The sequence below is a fragment of the Eriocheir sinensis genome, chromosome 2, assembly GCF_024679095.1.
Source record: "Eriocheir sinensis breed Jianghai 21 chromosome 2, ASM2467909v1, whole genome shotgun sequence".
NCBI lineage: Eukaryota > Metazoa > Arthropoda > Malacostraca > Decapoda > Varunidae > Eriocheir > Eriocheir sinensis.
In genome coordinates, this window is record NC_066510.1 from 6,041,737 (window position 1) to 6,061,559 (window position 19,823).

Below are 19,823 nucleotides of genomic sequence, written 5' to 3' on the forward strand. Positions count from 1 at the left end.
ATACCCACTAGTTGGCAACTCTGGAATATACCTCATTAATCTGTTGTACTGAGGGTTTACTGTATATGGTCTTGTCATATAATTGAATGTACACAAAGTATTTAAAACTTATTTAGAAGTAGTTAGTAGTTAATACTATGAGAGAGAGAGAGAGAGAGAGAGAGAGAGAGAGAGAGAGAGAGAGAGAGAGAGAGAGATTTACATAGATTTACATAGAAAATCAGACCACACAGACCCCATGGTCCAGACTTGGTGGTCTGTCCTTAAACCTAAGTGATTTTACATTAATCAGAAGACTCCAAAACGTTGCATTTCTACTCTAGTTGATATTAAGTTGAAGGAAGTGACGGTCGAGCTTATTTTTGAAGGAGTCAATCGTGTTACACTGGACCACTGACGGTGGAAGCTTATTCCATTCTCTTTTCTAGCGTTGGTGAAGAAAAATTTGGTGCAGTCTGAATTTACTTGTCTACATCTGAGTTTTACGCCATTGTTCCTCGTGCGCAAAGTGTCATCGATCATAAACAATGTTGATCTGTCTACATTCGTGAAACCATTAAGTATTTTAAAACATTCGATCAGTTTTCCTCGGGCGACGTTTCTCAAGAGAGAACATGTTAAGGGTGAAAGCCTTTCTTCGTAGGATTTGTTGCGCAAGGAAGGATCATTTTCGTTGCTTGACGCTGAACACCTTCTAATTTAGCAATATCCTTTGCATGGTGGGGAGACCAAAACTGTACCGCATATTCCAAGTGGGGTCTGACTAAACTGTTGTAGAGCGGAGTATTACATCTTTATTCTTGAATACAAAGTTTCTTTTAATGAAGCCCAACATTCTGTTCGCTTTATTTGCTGCATCGATGCATTGCTGTGAGAATTTGAGGTTTGACGTGATTTTGACCCCAAGTCTTTGGCGCATTGAACGCTTTTGAGTTTAACGCCGCGCATTTCGTATTCGAACTTCTTATTCCTCGTTCAACTTGAAGGACCTGGCACTTGTCTACGTTAAAGGGCATCTCCCATCTATCCGACCAAGCTGAAATTTTGTGCAAATCCTCTTGGAGGCTTTGCCTGTCTTCGTCAGTGAGAACCGAGTTGCCAATCTTTGTGTCGTCTGCAAATTTACTAATGCGATTATTGAGTCCAACATCCACGTCGTTGATGTAAATAATGAAGAGCACTGGGCCAGGACCGAGCCCTGAGGGACGCCACTAGTGACAGGCGCCCACTCTGAGTTAAATCCGTCAATCACTACTCTTTGTTGTCTGTTGCTCAACCAATTCGCGATCCATTGGTTTACTTGACCGTCAATACCTATTTGCTTTAATTTGTAAAGTAATTTATGATGCGGGACTTTATCAAACGCTTTCTGGAAATCAAGATAGACTACGTCCAGTGATTTGGTTACGTCATAAACAGTGAAGAGGCCGTTATAAAGGTTAATAGGTTTGATAGGCAGGATCTTTTGTTTCGGAAGCCATGTTGTGAGTCCCCAATCAATGAGTGGCTTTCAAGGTAATTCACAATTTTGTCTCTAATTATGCCTCAAGTAGCTTACCTACAACCGAAGTTAGACTAATGGGCCTGTAATTACCTGGTATTTTTTGTCTCCTTTCTTGAAAATCGGTGTCACGTTAGCCTTTTCCAATCTGAAGGGCGATGCCTTGTCGCAAGGACATATTGAATCTGGTTGTGAGGGAGGAGAGTATTTCGCTCTTTGTTTCTTTCAGCAGAGTTGGATATACTTTGTCAGGTCCAGGACTTTTATTTGTTTTAAGTGAATGGAGAGCTTTAAGGACTTCATCGGTTGTTATTTCAAAATTAGGCAATGCATGCTCGAGATTTACAATAGTACTGGTGTTGGTGGTAGCGAGAGGAAGACTGTTAGTATTAAACACCGAGGAAAAGTAATTGTTTAAGAGGTTTGCAATGTGTTGGCTGTCAGTCACTAGTGCACCGTCGCTGTTTGTTAAAGGTCCAATACCACTTTTGATCGCCTTTCTGTTGTTTATGTAACTGAAGAAAGATTTGGATTATTTTACAGTTGGCTGCAATATTTTCTTCGTATCTACGCTTTGCCTGACCTACTAGTCTTTTTACTCGTCGTCTGGCATCATTATAAAGTCTAATGTTTTCGGGCGTGCTTTGTTCTTTCTTTAACCTGTAAAACAATTTTCTCTCATTGGCTGATTGTTTAATTTTGCTATTAAACCACGGTGGGCTTTTATTAGTGTTAATTCGCTTCTCGCACAACGGGACGAATGTGTTCTGCTGAGTGAGTAAGTGATTTTTAAGGCTTAGCCAGGCTTCCTCTACGTTGCCGTCATCTGACAGTTGTATTTCTGTTAGTTTTTGCCGGATTTCTCTGAAGTTAGCTCTTTTGAAATTGGGCACCTTTACTTTATTTTCAGTCACTGATGATTGAGCTTTAATGTCGACGCGCACTAATTTATGATCGCAAGAACCGAGGTGTTCTCCTACCGTGACACTATTGATTAGGTTATCTTGGGTCTTTATAACAAGGTCGAGTATATTATTTTGTCGAGTTGGCTCAGAAACCATTTGGCTTAGATAATTTTCTTCTAGAAATTCGATCATTCTATGTGACTCGCCTTCTGTACCTGACAGTGTCGCCCAGTCGATATGGGGGAGGTTAAAGTCTCCTAATATCAGTGAGTCGCTGTTATTAAGTGACTGCCTTAAGACGCTGTACATTTCAAGGTCGTCATCAGTGATTGCCGGGAGGTCTGTAGGTGACAGATATATTTAAGTTGACTTTTTCAATGTTTAATCGAACGCACAAATTTTCAAAGTTACTGTTTCCAGTGTTTTGTCAGTGGGTTGCAAATAGCTTTTGACATACAGGCGACGCCACCGCCTCTACGGTTTACACGATCTTTGTTGAAGAGTCTGTAGCCATCTATGTTGTATTCGGAACTTAAATCAATATTTGTGGTGTCGATAAATGTTTCGGTTATAGCAATTATGTCAAAATTTTCTGTTAAAGCAAGACATCTCAGTTCATCAAATTTGTTTCTTAGGCTATGCGCATTAAAACTAAGGATTTTTAAGTTATCTAGAGGCTTAGTAATAGAGGTGGTGGTACTTGCGGGATCACGGTTACGGGTTTGTTGCGATGCACGGCGTCTATTTACACGGGTGGGGTGGAGGGACGTGGCCGTGACTCGTTTTTTGTTCGGATGACACGCACTGCTTCGTTGAGGAGCCTTCCGAGTCTGGCTGCCCCGATGGGAGAAAGGTGCAATCCGTCCCTGTGAAAGAGAGAGAGAGAGAGAGAGAGAGAGAGTGAGCTATGCTCGCGCTGTCCCATCTACATATCCACTCTTATCCAACTTTTCTTTAAAATCATGAATGTTTCTTGCACAGACCACCTCCTCCTTCAGTCTATTCCATAGCTCAATGCTGGTATTTGGGAAGCTAAACTTTTTCACATCTCGCCTACACGTGGTCGCCCTCAACTTCTTTCCACGTCCTCGTTTCTCTCTCGCTCCACACACACAGGTCCTCTCTGTCCAAATGCTCCACTCAGTTCACCACCCTGTACACTGCTATCAGATCTCCTCTTTCTCTTCTTCTCTCCAGCCCCATGCTATTGAGTCTCTTCTCATAAATCCAGTCTCTAAGTTCCGGTACCATCTTAGTTGCCACTCTCTGCACTCTTTCCAGCTTCTTTATGTTCTTTTTGTGAGGAGACCAGATCACTGCTGCATACTGCAACCTTGGCCTTATCATTGTTACTATTATTTTCCTCATCATCTCCTCATCCAAGTACACAAATGCCATCCTTATGTTCCTCAGCAAATTTAGAGTTTGTCCCGTTATCTTGTTGATGTGTTTGTCTGGTGACATGTTCTCTGAAACAGTCACTCCCAAATCTTTTTCCTCCACTCCTCTGCATATTGTCTCACTTTCCATCTTGTAATCATATTTGCATCTTCTGCCACTCCTACCAAACTCCATTTTTTTACATTTCCCAAGGTTGAACTCCATCTGCATGTACCACTTCACTCCCATATTTTATCCAGGTCCCCTTGCAATGCCTCACAGTCTTTCATATTATTAGACCGGGAGCCAGGGGAGGTCAGCCTAGCTGGAAAGGTAACAAATTCAAACCCACATAGCAGTGGTCCTTGTGTCTGCCCATGCATGAAAACTAAAGTCTGCCGGGCCTGCAGTGGTGGACAAGGTCATGAGGTCATGTCAAATTTGTAGCCCCATAGCATTTATTAAGACCCTGACTTTGGTCCTGATCTGAACATCACGGTAGAGATGGCAGGATTGTTGCAAATGACTCCAATGGACAAGACAAACAACTTACATTCTGACAACATTTGGCTAATGTTAACCGTTTGGTCTGTAGAAATGGTCATAGTTTAGAAATATGGTGCAAATGACATCTTTTTATGGCAGTTAGATAACTATGACCATTTTTACAGACCAAACAGTTAACATTGCCAAATGTTGTCAGAATGTAAGTTGTTTGTCTATGTGGGTTTTAATTTGTTACCTTTCCAGCTAGGTTGACCCCTGCTGGCTCCCGCTCTATATTCACACGTCTCAATAGCTTTGCATCATCTGCAAACAAACTCACATAGCTGGACACTCCGTCCACCATATCATTTATATAAACAGCAAACATTATTGGTGCCAACACCGAACCTTGTGGGACTCCTCATCACAAGGCACCAGTTGGAAACCCTGTCCCTGATTATCGTTCTCATTTCCGTGTTAGTTAGGAAGTCCTCCGCCACTTGATCAGTCCATCACCCACTCCACCCCTATTTTTAATTTTCCAAATTAGTCTTCTGTGCGGTACTTTGTCGAATGCCTTTTTCAAATCCAGGTACACTCCATCTGCTCAGCCTATTCTCTTCTGTATTAAGTCTATCACCCTTGAGTAGTAACACAACAAGTTGGTGACAATCCGAGATAATTTTTTTACTTTCTGAGAAATCCGACCACCTGTTTTTAACCAGTCTCTCACATATCTTCGCAACCACACTAGTGAGTGATACTGGTCTGTAATTCAATGGGTCCTCTCTCTTGCCTCCCTTAAAAATCAGTACTATATTTGCTGTCTTCCAATCTTGTGGTACTTGTGGGAGGCACTCATTATGGAGTGCAGTTTCTCTGCAAGTTGTTTATTACACTCCTTCAAAATCTACCCTGTTACTTCATCTGGCCCCATCGCCTTTCTCACATCCATTTTGTTCAAACTTTCCTTGACCTCCTGCACCGTTAACAGTATCTCCTGTATAATCCATCCTCTTTCCTGGCCTTGGGGTTGTACAGATTTTTCTTCTCTTGTGAAAACTCTATGGAAGCTGTTGTTCATCACCTCTGCCATCTCTGCTGGGTCCTCATATATAGTTCCATCCATTTTCAGTTTATCAATTGTTTCTCTATTCTTTATTTTGCCGTTCACATGTCTGTAGAATAGTTTGGGTTGGTCTTTGCACTAGTCAATTATATATTTTTTATACTTCCTTTTTTCTTCTCTTCTAACCTTTGTATATTCATTCCTTGCTAGTTTGAAATTGTTCCACCGGTTGATTCTTCTTCATCTCCTCCATCCCTTCCAAGCTTCCTCCTTTCTCTTTCTAGCTACCTTTCATCTCTTGTTAAACCACTCTTTTTTTTTTTATCAACATTCTTTCTGGTTACCTTTGGGACATATCTATTTTCGGCTTCCTTGTATAGCTTTAAAAACTCCTCCCACTTGTCCTGTGTACTCTTGGCTTTGTACAGCCCACTACAATTTGCATTTTCAAAAAAAGTTCTCATGCTAACAAAATCTGCCTTACAGTAGTTGCTTCTCCCAATTTTGTGATCCTCTTTTCGATCAATCGTTCTCTTTTCTGATTCTTCAAATTCCACAACCGCATGGTCACTCTTTGCTATTGGACAATCTACTTTAAGATTTTCTATTATCTCCGGCTCCTTACTAAATACCAGGTCTAGTCTTGATGCCTCGCCTTCCTTCCTGAATCTGGTATGTTCCTTGATCCACTGAGGCAGTACATGTTCCATTGCCAGTTGCAGGAGTCTTCCTCCCCACAATTCGTCTGCTCCCTGTGTCTGCCAATCCTCCCATTCCACCTCCTTGCAGTTGAAATCACCCATTATAATAATTCTCTCACACTCCCTCAACATTCCATCCAGGCAACTCACTGTGTCTTGTAACATTTGTTCGTATTCTCGCAACTCCCATGCGCTTGTTCTTGTTCCTTCTTCCTTCAGCACCCACAATTTTCACTTTCAACACTTCTGCCAAGCCTTCACCCTCAATCACTTCCTCCACCCTGATGCCTTTTTTTTTTACCATCAACATCACCCCTCCTCCCTTTTTTAACGTTCTGTCTCTCCTCCATATGTTGTATGCACCTTCTCCAATCCCCACCACCTCAATTGGTTCACACAACTTAAGTTTTGGTTAGCCCCACAATATCAGGTGTCTCTCAAATGGTCATTAAACTCTATCCACGATGAAACTATTCCATATATATTCATGTAAGTCACTCTCCACCCTTCCTCCTTTTCTGTTGGGTTCTTTCTCTCCTTCCTCTCGTCACCATGAACCGCTTCCTTACTTTCATATCCATTACTCTCCAAAAAAAATTCCCCCTTTTCTTCTTCTGATCTCTTCTCGTTTAAATCACATGTGTGTGTGTGTGTGTGTGTGTGTGTGTGTGTGTGTGTGTGTGTGTGTGTGTGTGTGTGTGTAATTCACCACGGCCTGATCATGTGTTGGACTCGTAATTGCCAGCAGGTACCCTCCCGACATGAGCAAGTGCTCTTTATCGTCGATCTATGGGTACTGTGTGACTTTGATGATCCACTAACTCCGCAAGCCACACCTGAAGTATAAAATGAGAAGATTATAGGAGGTTACAAGGACCCCTATATTATTCAAAATGCCTATATTATTACATATTACGTATACTATTACGCTGCCTGTTGGTGCTCTGAAGGGGGTGGAGCATGTTGAAAGAGGGATTCTGTCAGATAGCCAAGGATTTAAGTTTCTTGAGGGCAGGGGTGTGGTGCTGCTGGTGTGGTGGCTGAGAATTAATTAGAACTGACACACAGCGCAGGTATTTCAAATCTTACACCGGTCAGATTTTTGGATTTTCTTATTTTTGGCCTGCCAGATTTTTGCCAGATACATGAGTTTTTAGGTACCTGGGGGCTAGATAGTGTGGGTTTTACTGTACAGGGGGTCATCGGGTTGCAACATCCTCGACATATGATGTTTCAAGGTTACGACGCAACCCCCATAAATTATTAAAAAATCCTTTGTTATGTCTCCCAAGTGTAAGGCAGACTCTTCTGGTGGCAATGCTTCAATGAGAATTTTCAGTGTGAGGGTTGGGGCTGACTGTTGCTTCTAATAAAGGATGCGTTTCGACGTACGTACATGCAAAATCGGGTTATGACATGTCGCAGGAACAGAACTCCGTCGTAAGTCAGGGACCCCCTGTATTACTATTACTATTGGCCTTGTCGAAAGTGCTGGTGGTTGCAAGTCACATACATTGTAACTCATGGACTGCCTGTATATAAATGTTGGCTTAATTGATAAATGCAAGTGAAATAGAAAGAAAAAAAGTCAACATCTCCGAAATACCACTCTTTGTTTTTTACTTTTTAAAGTTTGCCCCCAAACTAGTGGTTTCAGAACTCACTCATGACAGTTTTTCAGTCACTTATTATTGCAAGACACTGTGCCCCACTGTAGTCAGTTTCATCCCATTTGTCCACTCCTGAGCATAGATGTGGCACATGAGCACTGCTTGTTCAAGTTTGGGTGAAACTCAACTGTTGTGATAAATAGTATTCAAGCTATTTTTCAATAATATATTTTAAAGTATATGTATACAAAAAAATGCACACTTTCTTATATAAATCCCAAACATACTGATTTGCATTGATAATGTACTATACAAGCACATGAAAGACAAGCTTATATCAAACAGCATAGTCAGATCATACTCAAAAGAACAATGGCCTTTTAAATACCTAGCCATCTCATTTTGGGTACATAAAAAGACTGCTGGCTCTGTAAGTGAAAATAATAGGTATTTTAATTATTTTTTGCATGTAAATCACATACGTAAATATATGAAATATCATGAAATATTGTTAAATGTGACACTAGGCTATTTGTATACTTCCTATTTGATTTACATGCAGTAAATAAATAAAATACCTTTTACTTCCATTTACAGAGGCAGATGTCTTTTTATGTACCTGAAATGAGATAAATTATAGGTATATAAAAGGCCGTTGTTTGTTTGAATATGATTTGACAATGCCGTTTTATACAAGCTTGTCTTTGGTGTGCCAGATGGGTTGTAAAGTGAGCAGAGCTACTTAAAATATGGCGATCATAAGAGTGAAATATCATAAATCAAACCATTGTACAGTAAAGGAAACTTAGTGACAAAACCTTCTATTTTGAAACGTAGCTTTCATACACATTTTCCTTTTTCAGTTCAAGCACCCATCATTCCTGAGGCTGAGAGGATAGAACCAGTGAATTGCAAACTGAATCTACTGGAGCATGTGCAGGTGATGCAGACCAGCATCACGCAACGCTTTGACCAGATTGAGCAACAGCTTGAAGGTAAGAGTGGCCTGTGGTGTTTACAAGTGCAACATCCTGATTACCACAGTTTACCTTCCCCAGGTAGTAGGGTAGGAGAGCACCACTGCCCCATGAACCACACCCACCCCCTTTTCTTGGGGACCGCCAGAGTGGTGCAGATTAGACACAAGCTCGTTGAGCCAGGGCCTGGGATTGACCTCTGGGGGGCTGTGTGTGTGGGTGCCTGGAACATCCAGGGTTAAGATTCAAAGAAGGTTGCTAACAAACCTTGTTATCTCTAACAATCTTTTGTCTGGGCAACCTTGCCAAAAACTCTTAAGAAAAAAAAAAAAAGGCTTAGGAAAATTGTCAGTAGGTGGCTATGACAGGAAGGCAACTGATTGGGCAAGCACCATCAATGACATCATTGGACTTGACAGCTAGTCACAGGCGTGTGTTTGGAAATATCAGCCAGTCTTAAGGCAGCTGCATTCAGCTGTGCTTTCAAAACAACCTGCTCTTTCTTCCCATTTTCTACCTTTTTACATCATTAGAAAAGACAATGGCTATTTATAATGTTTCCAAGGAAAATATTATACGTAAATATATACAGTGGAACCTCGGGTCACGAATGCCTCTCATCAAGAACAAATCGGTTCACGAACAAATTTTCCAAACAAAAACGTCTCGGGTGATGAGCGGTGTCTCGAGATATGAACACGCAAACTGGCAACATTGTGGGGCAACAAACCGGGAGTATCGGCGGGAGACCGTCAGTTGCTGTGTATCTTTCACTAAATGCACAATATGGAAGAGGACTCCCCTTCCAAACAACAACATCTCTTCACTTTCCCTTCCTCACCACCTTCCACTTTTCAAAGATATTCCTCCAACCCCATTTGCAGTAGGGGCAACAGGCAACTCCAACTTTTCTGGGTGTGCGTCACACACAGCCAAGGTCGGTTGCCCGTATCTGAAACGTAAAGAAAGCAGTCACGCTGCATCGACATGGTGCCATCTGCTAATAAACGTAGGGCTGTTGCGGATTGTGCTGCCTGTACCAAAGTTATGGACTTGTTGCTGCAGTTAAATGGAAGGAAGAAGTGGTTGTGGGCACGGCCATGGCTTCAAAGATGGGAGGCAGGAGTGTTTTCTCAAACCTCGTCAGAGAACTGTACTTTGAAGACCGGGAGTCCTACAAGTTTCATAGAAAGGAGAAAAATAAAGGTATTTCCAACTGTGGTCCCACAGCCCGAGGTCTTATCTTGTCCATTAAATAGTAAACAAAGCAGCTCTGCCAGTCCACTTGCAGGCCATCTTCCACTGCTCCTCACTCCTCAGCCACTGCCGTTGTCTATTTACATACAGGTTCACGGTTGCTCGTGCCCACAATCATTTTCCATCCTTACGGATGGAACCAAGGGTTGGGCGTACGGCAGTTGCCCATAGTCCCAATGGTTTGAGGAAAACGGCCAGTGTAACACCGCCTATTGCGCCGTGAACTCTCCTCAGTACAGGTACGGTAAAATTAAACTAAGTCTTCATATATATTTTATCTGTTTAGTATTGAATTCCTCTTTTTTCTGTGTTAGATTTCCTTTGGTTTTGTGTTATGAACTTGTGCACAGAGTACTGCTGTAAAAGTTTAAGTATGCAATCCTCTGGTGTCCAGGAATGGATTAATCCATTTTACTTTGATTCCTGTGGGGAATATAGCTTCAGTTTACGAACATTTTGGGTAACGAACAGCCCTCAGGAATGAATTAAGTTCATGAACAGAGGTTCCACTGTATAGGAAAATATTTGGTTGTTGCCAGTTTCAACCAAAAGCTTTAGGTATCTTTGAATTTGATGGGTACTGACACCCATCTGCTTCGAGATAGCCCTTGTGGAGTGTCCAGCTTTGTGAAGGAATGCAATAACTGTAGGATCACTCCTCAAGAAGATATTGTAGTGAGCCATTATCCTGTATGAGAGCAGAACAACAATGTAGTACAAGCTAAGCCGGGAGGGTGAGAGGGAGGACAGCAACTAGTCGCACCCTTTTGATAGCTACAGATGGGCAACTGTCAATTTTTTTTAACCCTTTCCATCCATGACGCAGACGTCGTCACAGTATGGAAAGGGTCAATAGGAAATGAAAGAGGATTAATCCTCTGCTAAACCTCTCAATCCTCCTATAAATTCCTCTTAATCCTCTTCCATTTTCTCTTAAGAGGTTTAGAAGAGGATTAAGAGGAAATGGAAGAGGATGAAGAGGTTTAGAAGAGGACTAAAACCCTTTCCATACGGTGACACCGTCGGGGCATGCCTGGCGTCACGAGTGAAGGGTTAAGTATCAACATGTTACCTGATGCCCAGGTTGAGCTGCCTGATGAATGATGATTTGATTTAAGGCACCTGTACTCTGCCGGAAGAGCATGCACTTTGAAAGGTCCCAGTGACAATGTCAGTGACGAGCACTGTAAATGAAAGCTCAGCCAAAGAGCTTTTTTTTTTTTTTTTTTTTTTTTTTACAGCTAAAGAAAAAGAAAAATGGGCAACAATAAAAAAAAAAAAAAAAAAAAAAAAAAAAAAAGCCCGCTAATTGCTGTTCCTACAGAGACCAAAGTTATGAGCAGCCAAAAGAGAGGTCAATTTTGGGAGGAGAGGTGTCTTGATACACTCCTCTTGAAAGAATTTAAGTCAAAGGCAGGAGGAAATAGAGATGAAGGAAGGCTGTTCCAGAGTTTACCAGTGTACGGGATGAAAGAATGAAGATGCTGGTTAACTCTTGCATAAGGGGTTTCAATTGTATAGGGATGAGCATGAGTAGAAAGTCATGTGCAGTGGGGCCATGAGAGGAGGGGAGGCATTTTAGTTAGCAAGTTCAGAAGAGCAGTCAGCATGAAAATATCGATGCTGAGGGCAACATGGCGGTGGACTTTAAGAGGTAGAAGACTTTCAGTATGAGGAGGAGAGCTGATGAGATGAAGAGCCTTAGACTCCACTCTGTCCAAGAGAGCTGTGTGAATGGAGCCCCCCCACACATGAGATGCATACTCCATACGAGGGCGGACAAGGCCCCTGTAAATGGATAGCAACTGTGCGGGGGAGAACTGGCGGAGACGGTACAGAATGCCCAGCCTCGAGGAAGCTGATTTTGTAAGAAAAGAGATATGAAGTTTCCAGTTGAGATTTTGAGTTAAGGATAGACCGAGGATGTTTAGTGTTGAAGAAGGTGATAGCTGCGTGTTGTCAAAGAATAGGGGATAGTTGTTTGGAAGATAGGATAGGTGGAGAAACTGTGTTTTTGAGGCATTGAAGGACACCAGGTTCTTCTTGCCCCAATTGGAAATAATAGTAAGGTCTGAGGCTAAGCGTTCTGTTGCCACCAGCCTGGAATCGTTTAGTTCCTGTTGGGTGGGTCTTCTATTAAAAGAAGTTGAGTAATGCAGAGTAGAGTCATCGGCGTAAGAATGGATAGGACAGTTCGTTTGGAAAGAAGATCATCAATGAACATCAGAAAGAGAGTGGGAGATAGGACAGAACCCTGTGGGACACCACAGTGACCGTCTACCACAGCAAAAATAGATCGGTCAGAAAGGAAACTGGAGATAAAGGTACAGAGAGAAGGATAGAAACCGTAGGAGGGTAGTTTGGAAAGCAAAGATTTGTGCCAGACCCTATCAAAGGCTTTTGATATGTCCAGCGCAATAGCAAAGGTTTCACTGAAACAGCTAAGAGAGGATGACCAAGAGTCAGTTAGGAAGGCAAGGAGATCACCAGTAGAACGGCCCTTGCGGAACCCATACTGGCGATCAGATAGAAGGTCAGAAGTGGAAAGGTGCTTTTGAATCTTCCGTTTAAGGATTGATTCAAAAGCTTTAGATAGACAAGAAAGTAAAGCTATAGGTCGGTAGTTTGAGGGATTGGAACAGTCACTCTTCTTAGGCACAGGCCGTATGAAGGCATACTTCCAGCAGGAAGGAAAGGTAGATGTTGACAGGCAGAGGCGAAAGAGTTTGACCAGGCAGGGTGTCAGCACGGAAGCACAGTTTTTAAGTACAATAGGAGGCACTCCATCAGGTCCATAAGCCTTTTGAGAGTTGAGGCCAGAGAGGGCATAGAAAACATCATTCTTATGAATCTTAATAACAGGCATAAAGGAGTCAGAGGGGGGATGAGTAGGAGGAATATGCCCAGAATCGTCCAGAGCGAAGTTTTTAGAGAAAGTTTGAGAGAAGAGTTCAGCCTTAGAGATAGATGAGACGGCGGTGTTGCCGTCAGGACTAAGGAGAGGAGGGAAAGATGAAGTGAAGTAGGAGGAGATGTTTTTGGCAAGATGCCAGAAGTCACGGGAAGAATAGAAAAAGCAAGGTTTTGGCATTTTATTTTAATGAAGTAGTTTTAGGTAAGTCGGATAATAGATTTGGCACGATTCCAGGCAGAAATGTAAAGATGATGGTTAGCGGGAGTTCGAAGGCTCTGGTACCTTTTGTGAGCTGCCTCTCTATCTTTGACAGGATGAGATCAAGCATGATTAAACCAAGGCTTTTTAGCATGAGGAGTAGAGAAAGTACGTGGAATGTATGCCTCCATTCCAGAGACAATCACCTCTGTGATGCGCTGGGCACACACAGAGGGGTCTTGCTCCTGGAAGAAATAATAATTCCACAGGAAATCGGAAAAGTACATCCTCAGGTCGTCCCACCGAGCTGAAGCAAAATGCCAGAAGCATCGCCTTTTCGGTGGGTCCAGAGGATGTACAGGAGCGATAGGACAGGATACAGAAATAAGGTTGTGATCGGAGGAGGCCAATGGAGAGAACAACTTGACAGAGTAAGTAGAAGGGTTAGAGGTAAGGAAGAGGTCTAGTATGTTGGGTCGGTCTCCAAGACGGTTGGGAATACGTGACGTGTAGGGTGCTGGACCAACTGCTCTAGGTCATTGAGGAGAGCAAAGTTGTAGGCTTGCTCACCAGGCTGGTCAGTGAAAGAGGATGAAAGCCAAAGCTGGTGGTGAACATTGAAATCTCTTAGGATGGAGATTTCTGCGAAGGGAGAGTGGGTCAAGATGTGCTCCACTTTAGAGTTCAAGTAGTCAAAGAATTTTACATAGTTAGTAGAGTTAGGTAAGAGATAAACAGCACAGATGTGTTTAGTAATAGAATGACAATGAAGTCTTAGCCAGATGGTGGAAAATTCTAAAGAGTCAAGGTCGTGGGCACGAGAGCAAGTGATGTCGTTGCGCACGTAGGCGCAACATCCAGCTTTGGATTGAAATTTAGGATAGAGATAGTAGAAGGGAACAGAGTAGAGATTGCTGTCAGTAGCCTCAGAAACCTGTGTTTCGGTGAGGAAGAGAAGGTGAGGTTTAGAGGAGGAGAGATGGTGTTCCACAGAATGAACATTAGAATGAAGACCGCGAATGTTGCAGAAATTGATAAGAAAAAGGTTCAAGGAGTTATCAAGACACCTCTCAAGTCGGCAGTCAGAAGGAGAGTCCTCCCTGGGGGAATTTGTGGTCCCCCCCAGGCGGGGACTCTGATTGATTGATTGGCAGGCTGGAAATGAGGTAGCTTTGAAGATAAAATGAGTGGATAAGTGATTGAATTCAAGACTGCACACAAATTATATTGTGTCCTGACTAGCTGTGAGCCATGATTCAGTGTCAGTGACAATGAATCATGGGCATAATACAGGTGAGGGCATCAGTGGACTCTAGTTCACTTGGTGTTCTTTACTCCTCAAACTTTCCTATTGTTTCCTTCTCATAATGTCTCTATTTTAACTGGTCATTTTGCTGCCCATCCTAATCCACCAAAAATGGAGTAGATGATAATGATGACAATAATGATTAGCTGAGAATTTTTCACTCCTAAATGTTTTTTTTGTAATTATAATTGTAATTTATGTAATTAATAGTTTATCATGTAATTTATAATTTATTTGCAAATGTATCAGGCAGTATACTTTGAAAACTTATATAATAATGAAACTAAAATTACTTTCTTCCCTCTTAATGTCAGTGCTGGAGGCTGAGATGGGCCTGACAGCAGATGCCGGGGAGGATGAGGCTGAGGAGGACCCTGAGGAGCGTGACCCCGCCACCCTCCAAGCCAGGGCACTCATCAAGCTTGTCATGAACGACCTCAATGTTGTTAAGAAAATTGCAGACTTTACTCACTAACAGATTATTTTCCAAAAGCTGATCATTCAGAAAATAACAGGCATGAAACTTTTCTAAACTACAAACACTACCAACAACAAAACTACAAACTATTTTGTGTGCTAGGGAACTCCTGGCAGTGTCAAGATCATCTGTACTTGATTTCTTTCAAGGTGAAAATGCACTTGCCCATACAGGTGCCTCTTTCCTCAGTAAGTTTGTTGCAAGATGATTGGTTGAATATGTGATGTCTGAATAACAAAATAGCATTTAAATTATTTACCAGGTAATGTGAATCAGTGCTTATTTACTAACTCAAGTTCTTTCCTTTGATATATGTTGTGTTAATTAAGAATGTAACGAGCTCAGAGATTATGAAGTAATGTGCAGGTAAGTCTTGGCATGCTAATATCAACTGCCCATGTCAGTAACATAAGCATGTTTTTGGATCCATGCTGCTTCATATATATTTTTCACTTACTTTAAAACAGATTGAGACTAATAACACTAAACTCAAGGAAACATGTAATTATCAACTTTTTTTGAAATTCAGAATCTACTAAAATTATTCATATAAGAATGTGAGTGATGGGGAAATTATGTGGATGGATTGCATGCTCTGTCGCAAAAAGGCTATTCTGTAAACCTATTCAGTAGATCACAGTATATCAGATAAAACTATACAATAGTAATATTTTTTCCCATCTGTATTTATGACACTAATGAATATGATGATAGTCATGGATACTGTTTTCCAACCTGCATTAGAATACATGAAAAGTTACACACGTGTGTCCAAAACTAGGGCTGTGTGGCTGACACAGCCGGGTGACTAATGTTAACAAATCAAGACTTATCTGCACATTACTTCATAGTCTCATAACTTGTTACCATTCTTAATTGACGTGATATATGTCAGAGGGAGAAACTTGAGTTAGTAAACAAGTTTTGATTCACATTACCTGGCAATCATTTCAAGTACAAGATGTTATTCGGACATTTTATATGCAACCAATTGGGTAGCAGCAGACTTTCAAAAAAAGAAGGGCACCTCTGTGTCTATGCACAATTTTCCTCGATAAAAAATCTAGTACTGTAAGTAAATACTTAGCATAAAGACTTGGAGTAATAATATATACTTGGTGTGACCACTGAAACAGTGATTGGGTGAAACTGGATGAAACCATGAAAACTGCAGTGCTTTGGCTATCAAGGCTATGACATGTGTTGTGAATCAGGACATTGTAATCACTACTTTGTGAGCTTGATCCCTGAGTGAAAGAGAAAAGAAAACAAATGAATAAGGTGTTGGTAGTGATTGATTGTTTCACAAACTGGTTCTGAAAGTGTTAAAGTGATAACTTTTTTACTTATAAAGAAACCTTGTTACTGCAACACCAATACCTGAAGTGCTTATGTGAAGAAAGAGCTTATTATGAAAGCACTGCTGACTTAGTTCTCCGACTCCTATAAGTGTTGTTTAGGAAAGGAAACTTGATCAGTGTTGTGGAAGTTATGGTGAAATAAAGATGACTTATTTCCATGACTGTTCCTGAGAGTTATCTTGGGAAAAAACAAGAACATTGTGTGACATTTTTGCAGTTAAACTTTTTTTCTTGAGGTGTTGCCTTGGGAATAAAAGAAACTTTTGAACAATGTGGTAGAAACATCAAAATGATTTTTTAAGATGTCTTGGCAAAAAAACTATCAGTGCTGCAGAAATAATGAAGAAATACTTCTGTAACTATTCCTGCATGATATTTAAGAAAAAAACTAACCACTGCATTACAGAAACACAGAGCAAATGACTTACTGCAACACTCCTTCTCAAGGTGTTTTCTGGTGGAAGTGCTGATCAGTGATCAATGCAGAAACACTGATGACATCAGTGACTCTTGAGGTTTTGTCTGAAAAAAAAAAAAAAAAATGTGTGCAGGAACTGATGACTTACTTTCATGACTATGAGTTGGCCTGATAGCAGTCTTTATAAATGTACTGGAGAAACAATGATGACTTACTTCACAGTGGCATAGCTAAAGAGAGATAAAGGACTTTTTGAAAATCCCCCCTGGGTCTCCAGTTGATCTCAGGATGTCTCTCTTCATTAAAAAAAAAAAGTAAGGTCTGGGAGGGCCCCTCAGAATGCACTGATGCTGGAGGGGCAAAAGGAGCCAAGCTGCTAAGGCTCCAAGACCCTAGCAAGCATTGCCCTTGTTACTCCATCAACTGCTCCTGAGGCTTTATCATTGTGAGAGACCATCATCAGTCTGTCCCTGAAAATTTCATGACATTGTTCAATGACTTTCTGTAGCAGTATCATTGTTTAGTAACAACAGTTAAAACCCAAATCCTGAACCAGAAGGAACCAGAGGTCTTCTGTCATAAAATTTGTAGCCTTTGTTGGTTATAGTCATGGAGACATTAAAAAGTAGATCTAAGTGTAGAGGCAAACATACTTCTTGGTATAAGATATGTAAGTGTTAGTATTTTTTAAGTGTCCTGAGTTTTCAAAAACATTTCAGTCTGACATGAAATTCTAGCAAGCATGTTACTTGAGCTCCATTAAGACACTGTACTGTATTGTGCTTGTGTTGGAAAGTTTACAAGTTTGACGTAAGGAGATTAAAGATGTCATGAGTGTGGTAATCTAAGGACATGCATGGTTCACTGAAACTGTGTGCACTTTTGATCTCATTCTTCTCTTTATTATTATTATTATTATTATTATTATTATTATTATTATTATTATTATTATTATTATTATTATTATTATTATTATTGAGTGATAGCATTAGTGTGTGTACCTGAGAATAGTGATGTTGATTATTTGCACCATTATTCATTAGTCACTGTTGGGAGTCAAAATGATTTCTGCTAATCATTATTATTATTATTATTATTATTATTATTATTATTATTATTATTATTATTATTATTATTATTATAACTAGTAGTAGTAGTAGTAGTAGTAGTAGTAGTAGTAGTAGTAGTAGTAGTAGTAGTAGTAGTAGTAGTAGTAGTAGTATCATTACTGTCAAATGATCTTGATCTGTATGTATGTGACAGTCATATGTAGTTACACATTGTTTAATGCTAATTAGTAACAATAACCGGCTCCCCTTTTATTTACAACTCCCATGATGTGGGAGACATGTCAAAATCTAGTATATCAATGATTCTTGCTACTTGAACTTTAGGCATTATCACCACATAAAGAAGCCCTGTCATCACCTTCTGAAGAAGTTCAATAATATCTACAGCCATGGAATGCTGGCCACATCCATCTATGAGAGGGAGGGACCTGCATACAAAGTAAAAGGAACTATACTACACAATCTTCCTCTCCTACACTTTTTAACCTGTCCGCTGTGATTAGCACGGAATTGGCTTTCACTGGTAGCCTGATAACATATAGTCCCAGGTCTTTCTCTGCCTCTGTGGTGGATAGTGGAGTAGTGTTTCCCATGTGGTATTGGTATGCTGGATTTCCCCTCCCAAGGTGCATGACTTCATATTTTTCTTCACTGAATTGTAGCAGCCACTTGTTGCTCCACTCCTATAGCTTGTCTTCTTGTAGGAAATTTGCATCCAGGTGGTTAACCTCATTCAGCATGTCATCTGTTGTAAGAACATCATCACAGCCTGACTGCTCTTTGATTTTAATCTTTGGTGTTTCAAATCGACTGACGAGGGAAGGAATTATAAATAACTGAATATCCCCCAAATTAAGCAACTACTACCAGCTACGATGAAAAAGTGGTGCTTCTCAGATCATTCTAATTCAAACGGTAATCTCCATAATAATAATAATAATAATAATAATAGTAATAATAATAATAATAATTGTAATTGTAATATATATATATATATATATATATATATATATATATATATATATATATATATATAGATATATATAGAAATATATATATATATATATATATATATTTTTTTTTTTTTATAAATTTTACATGGTTGTCCTCCATGATTAGGGGTTGCACAAATGGAGGTTTAGGGTGGTCAGTGATGGCCACATGCTTGCAGTGACCATGGTGGGTTTTGGTCTTTACTTTCCAGCCAGATCCAGCAACTCCCAACATTAAACAGGAATGTTACTACCTGGTCCATGATAGATTTTAACGTAATGAGTTGGTGATCCCTAATTGCTTAAGTCTTGTGCTCTCGCCTCCTGATGAACCCCACCTAATAAGTTTCCAGACATGTCCCCAGTTAAACATCATGATAGAGGTTACAATACCTCATTTCTCGGCCATACATTGTAAAGCAGAATGAACATCCAGAGTGTATTTTGAAGTAGAGGATATGAGAGTAGTGGACTGTAGATGTATGGTTTCTGTATATGTAAATCTTTTGTATGATGAATCACTTCTTCCATTTATGGTGAAAACTTTAAGGAAACAACAGTAAAAAAAAAAACAAATAATTACTCTAAAATAATAATTACCATGTGACAGAATTTCTGTATTCATTTTTTGCTGTATTTTTTTTAACAGTATGTAATTCCTATGAATGTTGTTTCAGAAATTACTCCGCAGTTGTTTTCATGTAGGATATATTATTTCAGTATGTGGCAGATTTTTTATTATTCAAGTGCAGTTTTGTGGCTGCATGGTTGTTTTTTTCATGAGTGAATCATAGCACTGATAACCTGTGTGGCGGATTTATTTGTTTAATTTACTCTTAATAATATTAATAAACAAGCACTGCTCTGCATAGTCAACTCAAAAGGATAGAGTTAAGTCAGTAATACTATATAGTAATGCTAATATGTACACTAGCAAACAAAGGGTCAACATGCAGCACTCTTCTCAGTACACTACCATACATACATGTGTAGAAGTCAAGTGCATGTAACAGTTGACCCATCTAAAGCTATGGTGTGAGGAATAAATTTATGAAAATAAACAACACATGTAAATATCAATGCCCCTAATCATGGCCTTAAAAAATTCTATTAATCTTGCTAACTACAGCTTCAATACACAGAAAAAAAATTGAATGTGGAGTGCATATGTGTTGCCTTCAGCTTCGATCCTCTGCTTTA

The 19,823-nt window shown here is 40.3% G+C and overlaps 1 protein-coding gene across 10 annotated transcripts in view; it reads left to right on the plus strand.

The window, feature by feature from the left end:
• Window positions 1-17,038, plus strand: part of LOC126998827 (uncharacterized) — a 141,442-nt gene extending 124,404 nt beyond the window's left edge. For all 10 annotated transcript variants that reach the window (XM_050860963.1, XM_050861014.1, XM_050860987.1 and 7 more), the window contains 2 exons: window positions 8,516-8,647; window positions 14,619-17,038. In XM_050860963.1, coding sequence (XP_050716920.1) covers window positions 8,516-8,647; window positions 14,619-14,779 — 293 coding nt within the window. In that variant the 3' untranslated portion in view covers window positions 14,780-17,038. The remainder of the gene's footprint in view (window positions 1-8,515; window positions 8,648-14,618) is intronic.
• The last annotated feature ends 2,785 nt before the right edge of the window (window positions 17,039-19,823 follow it).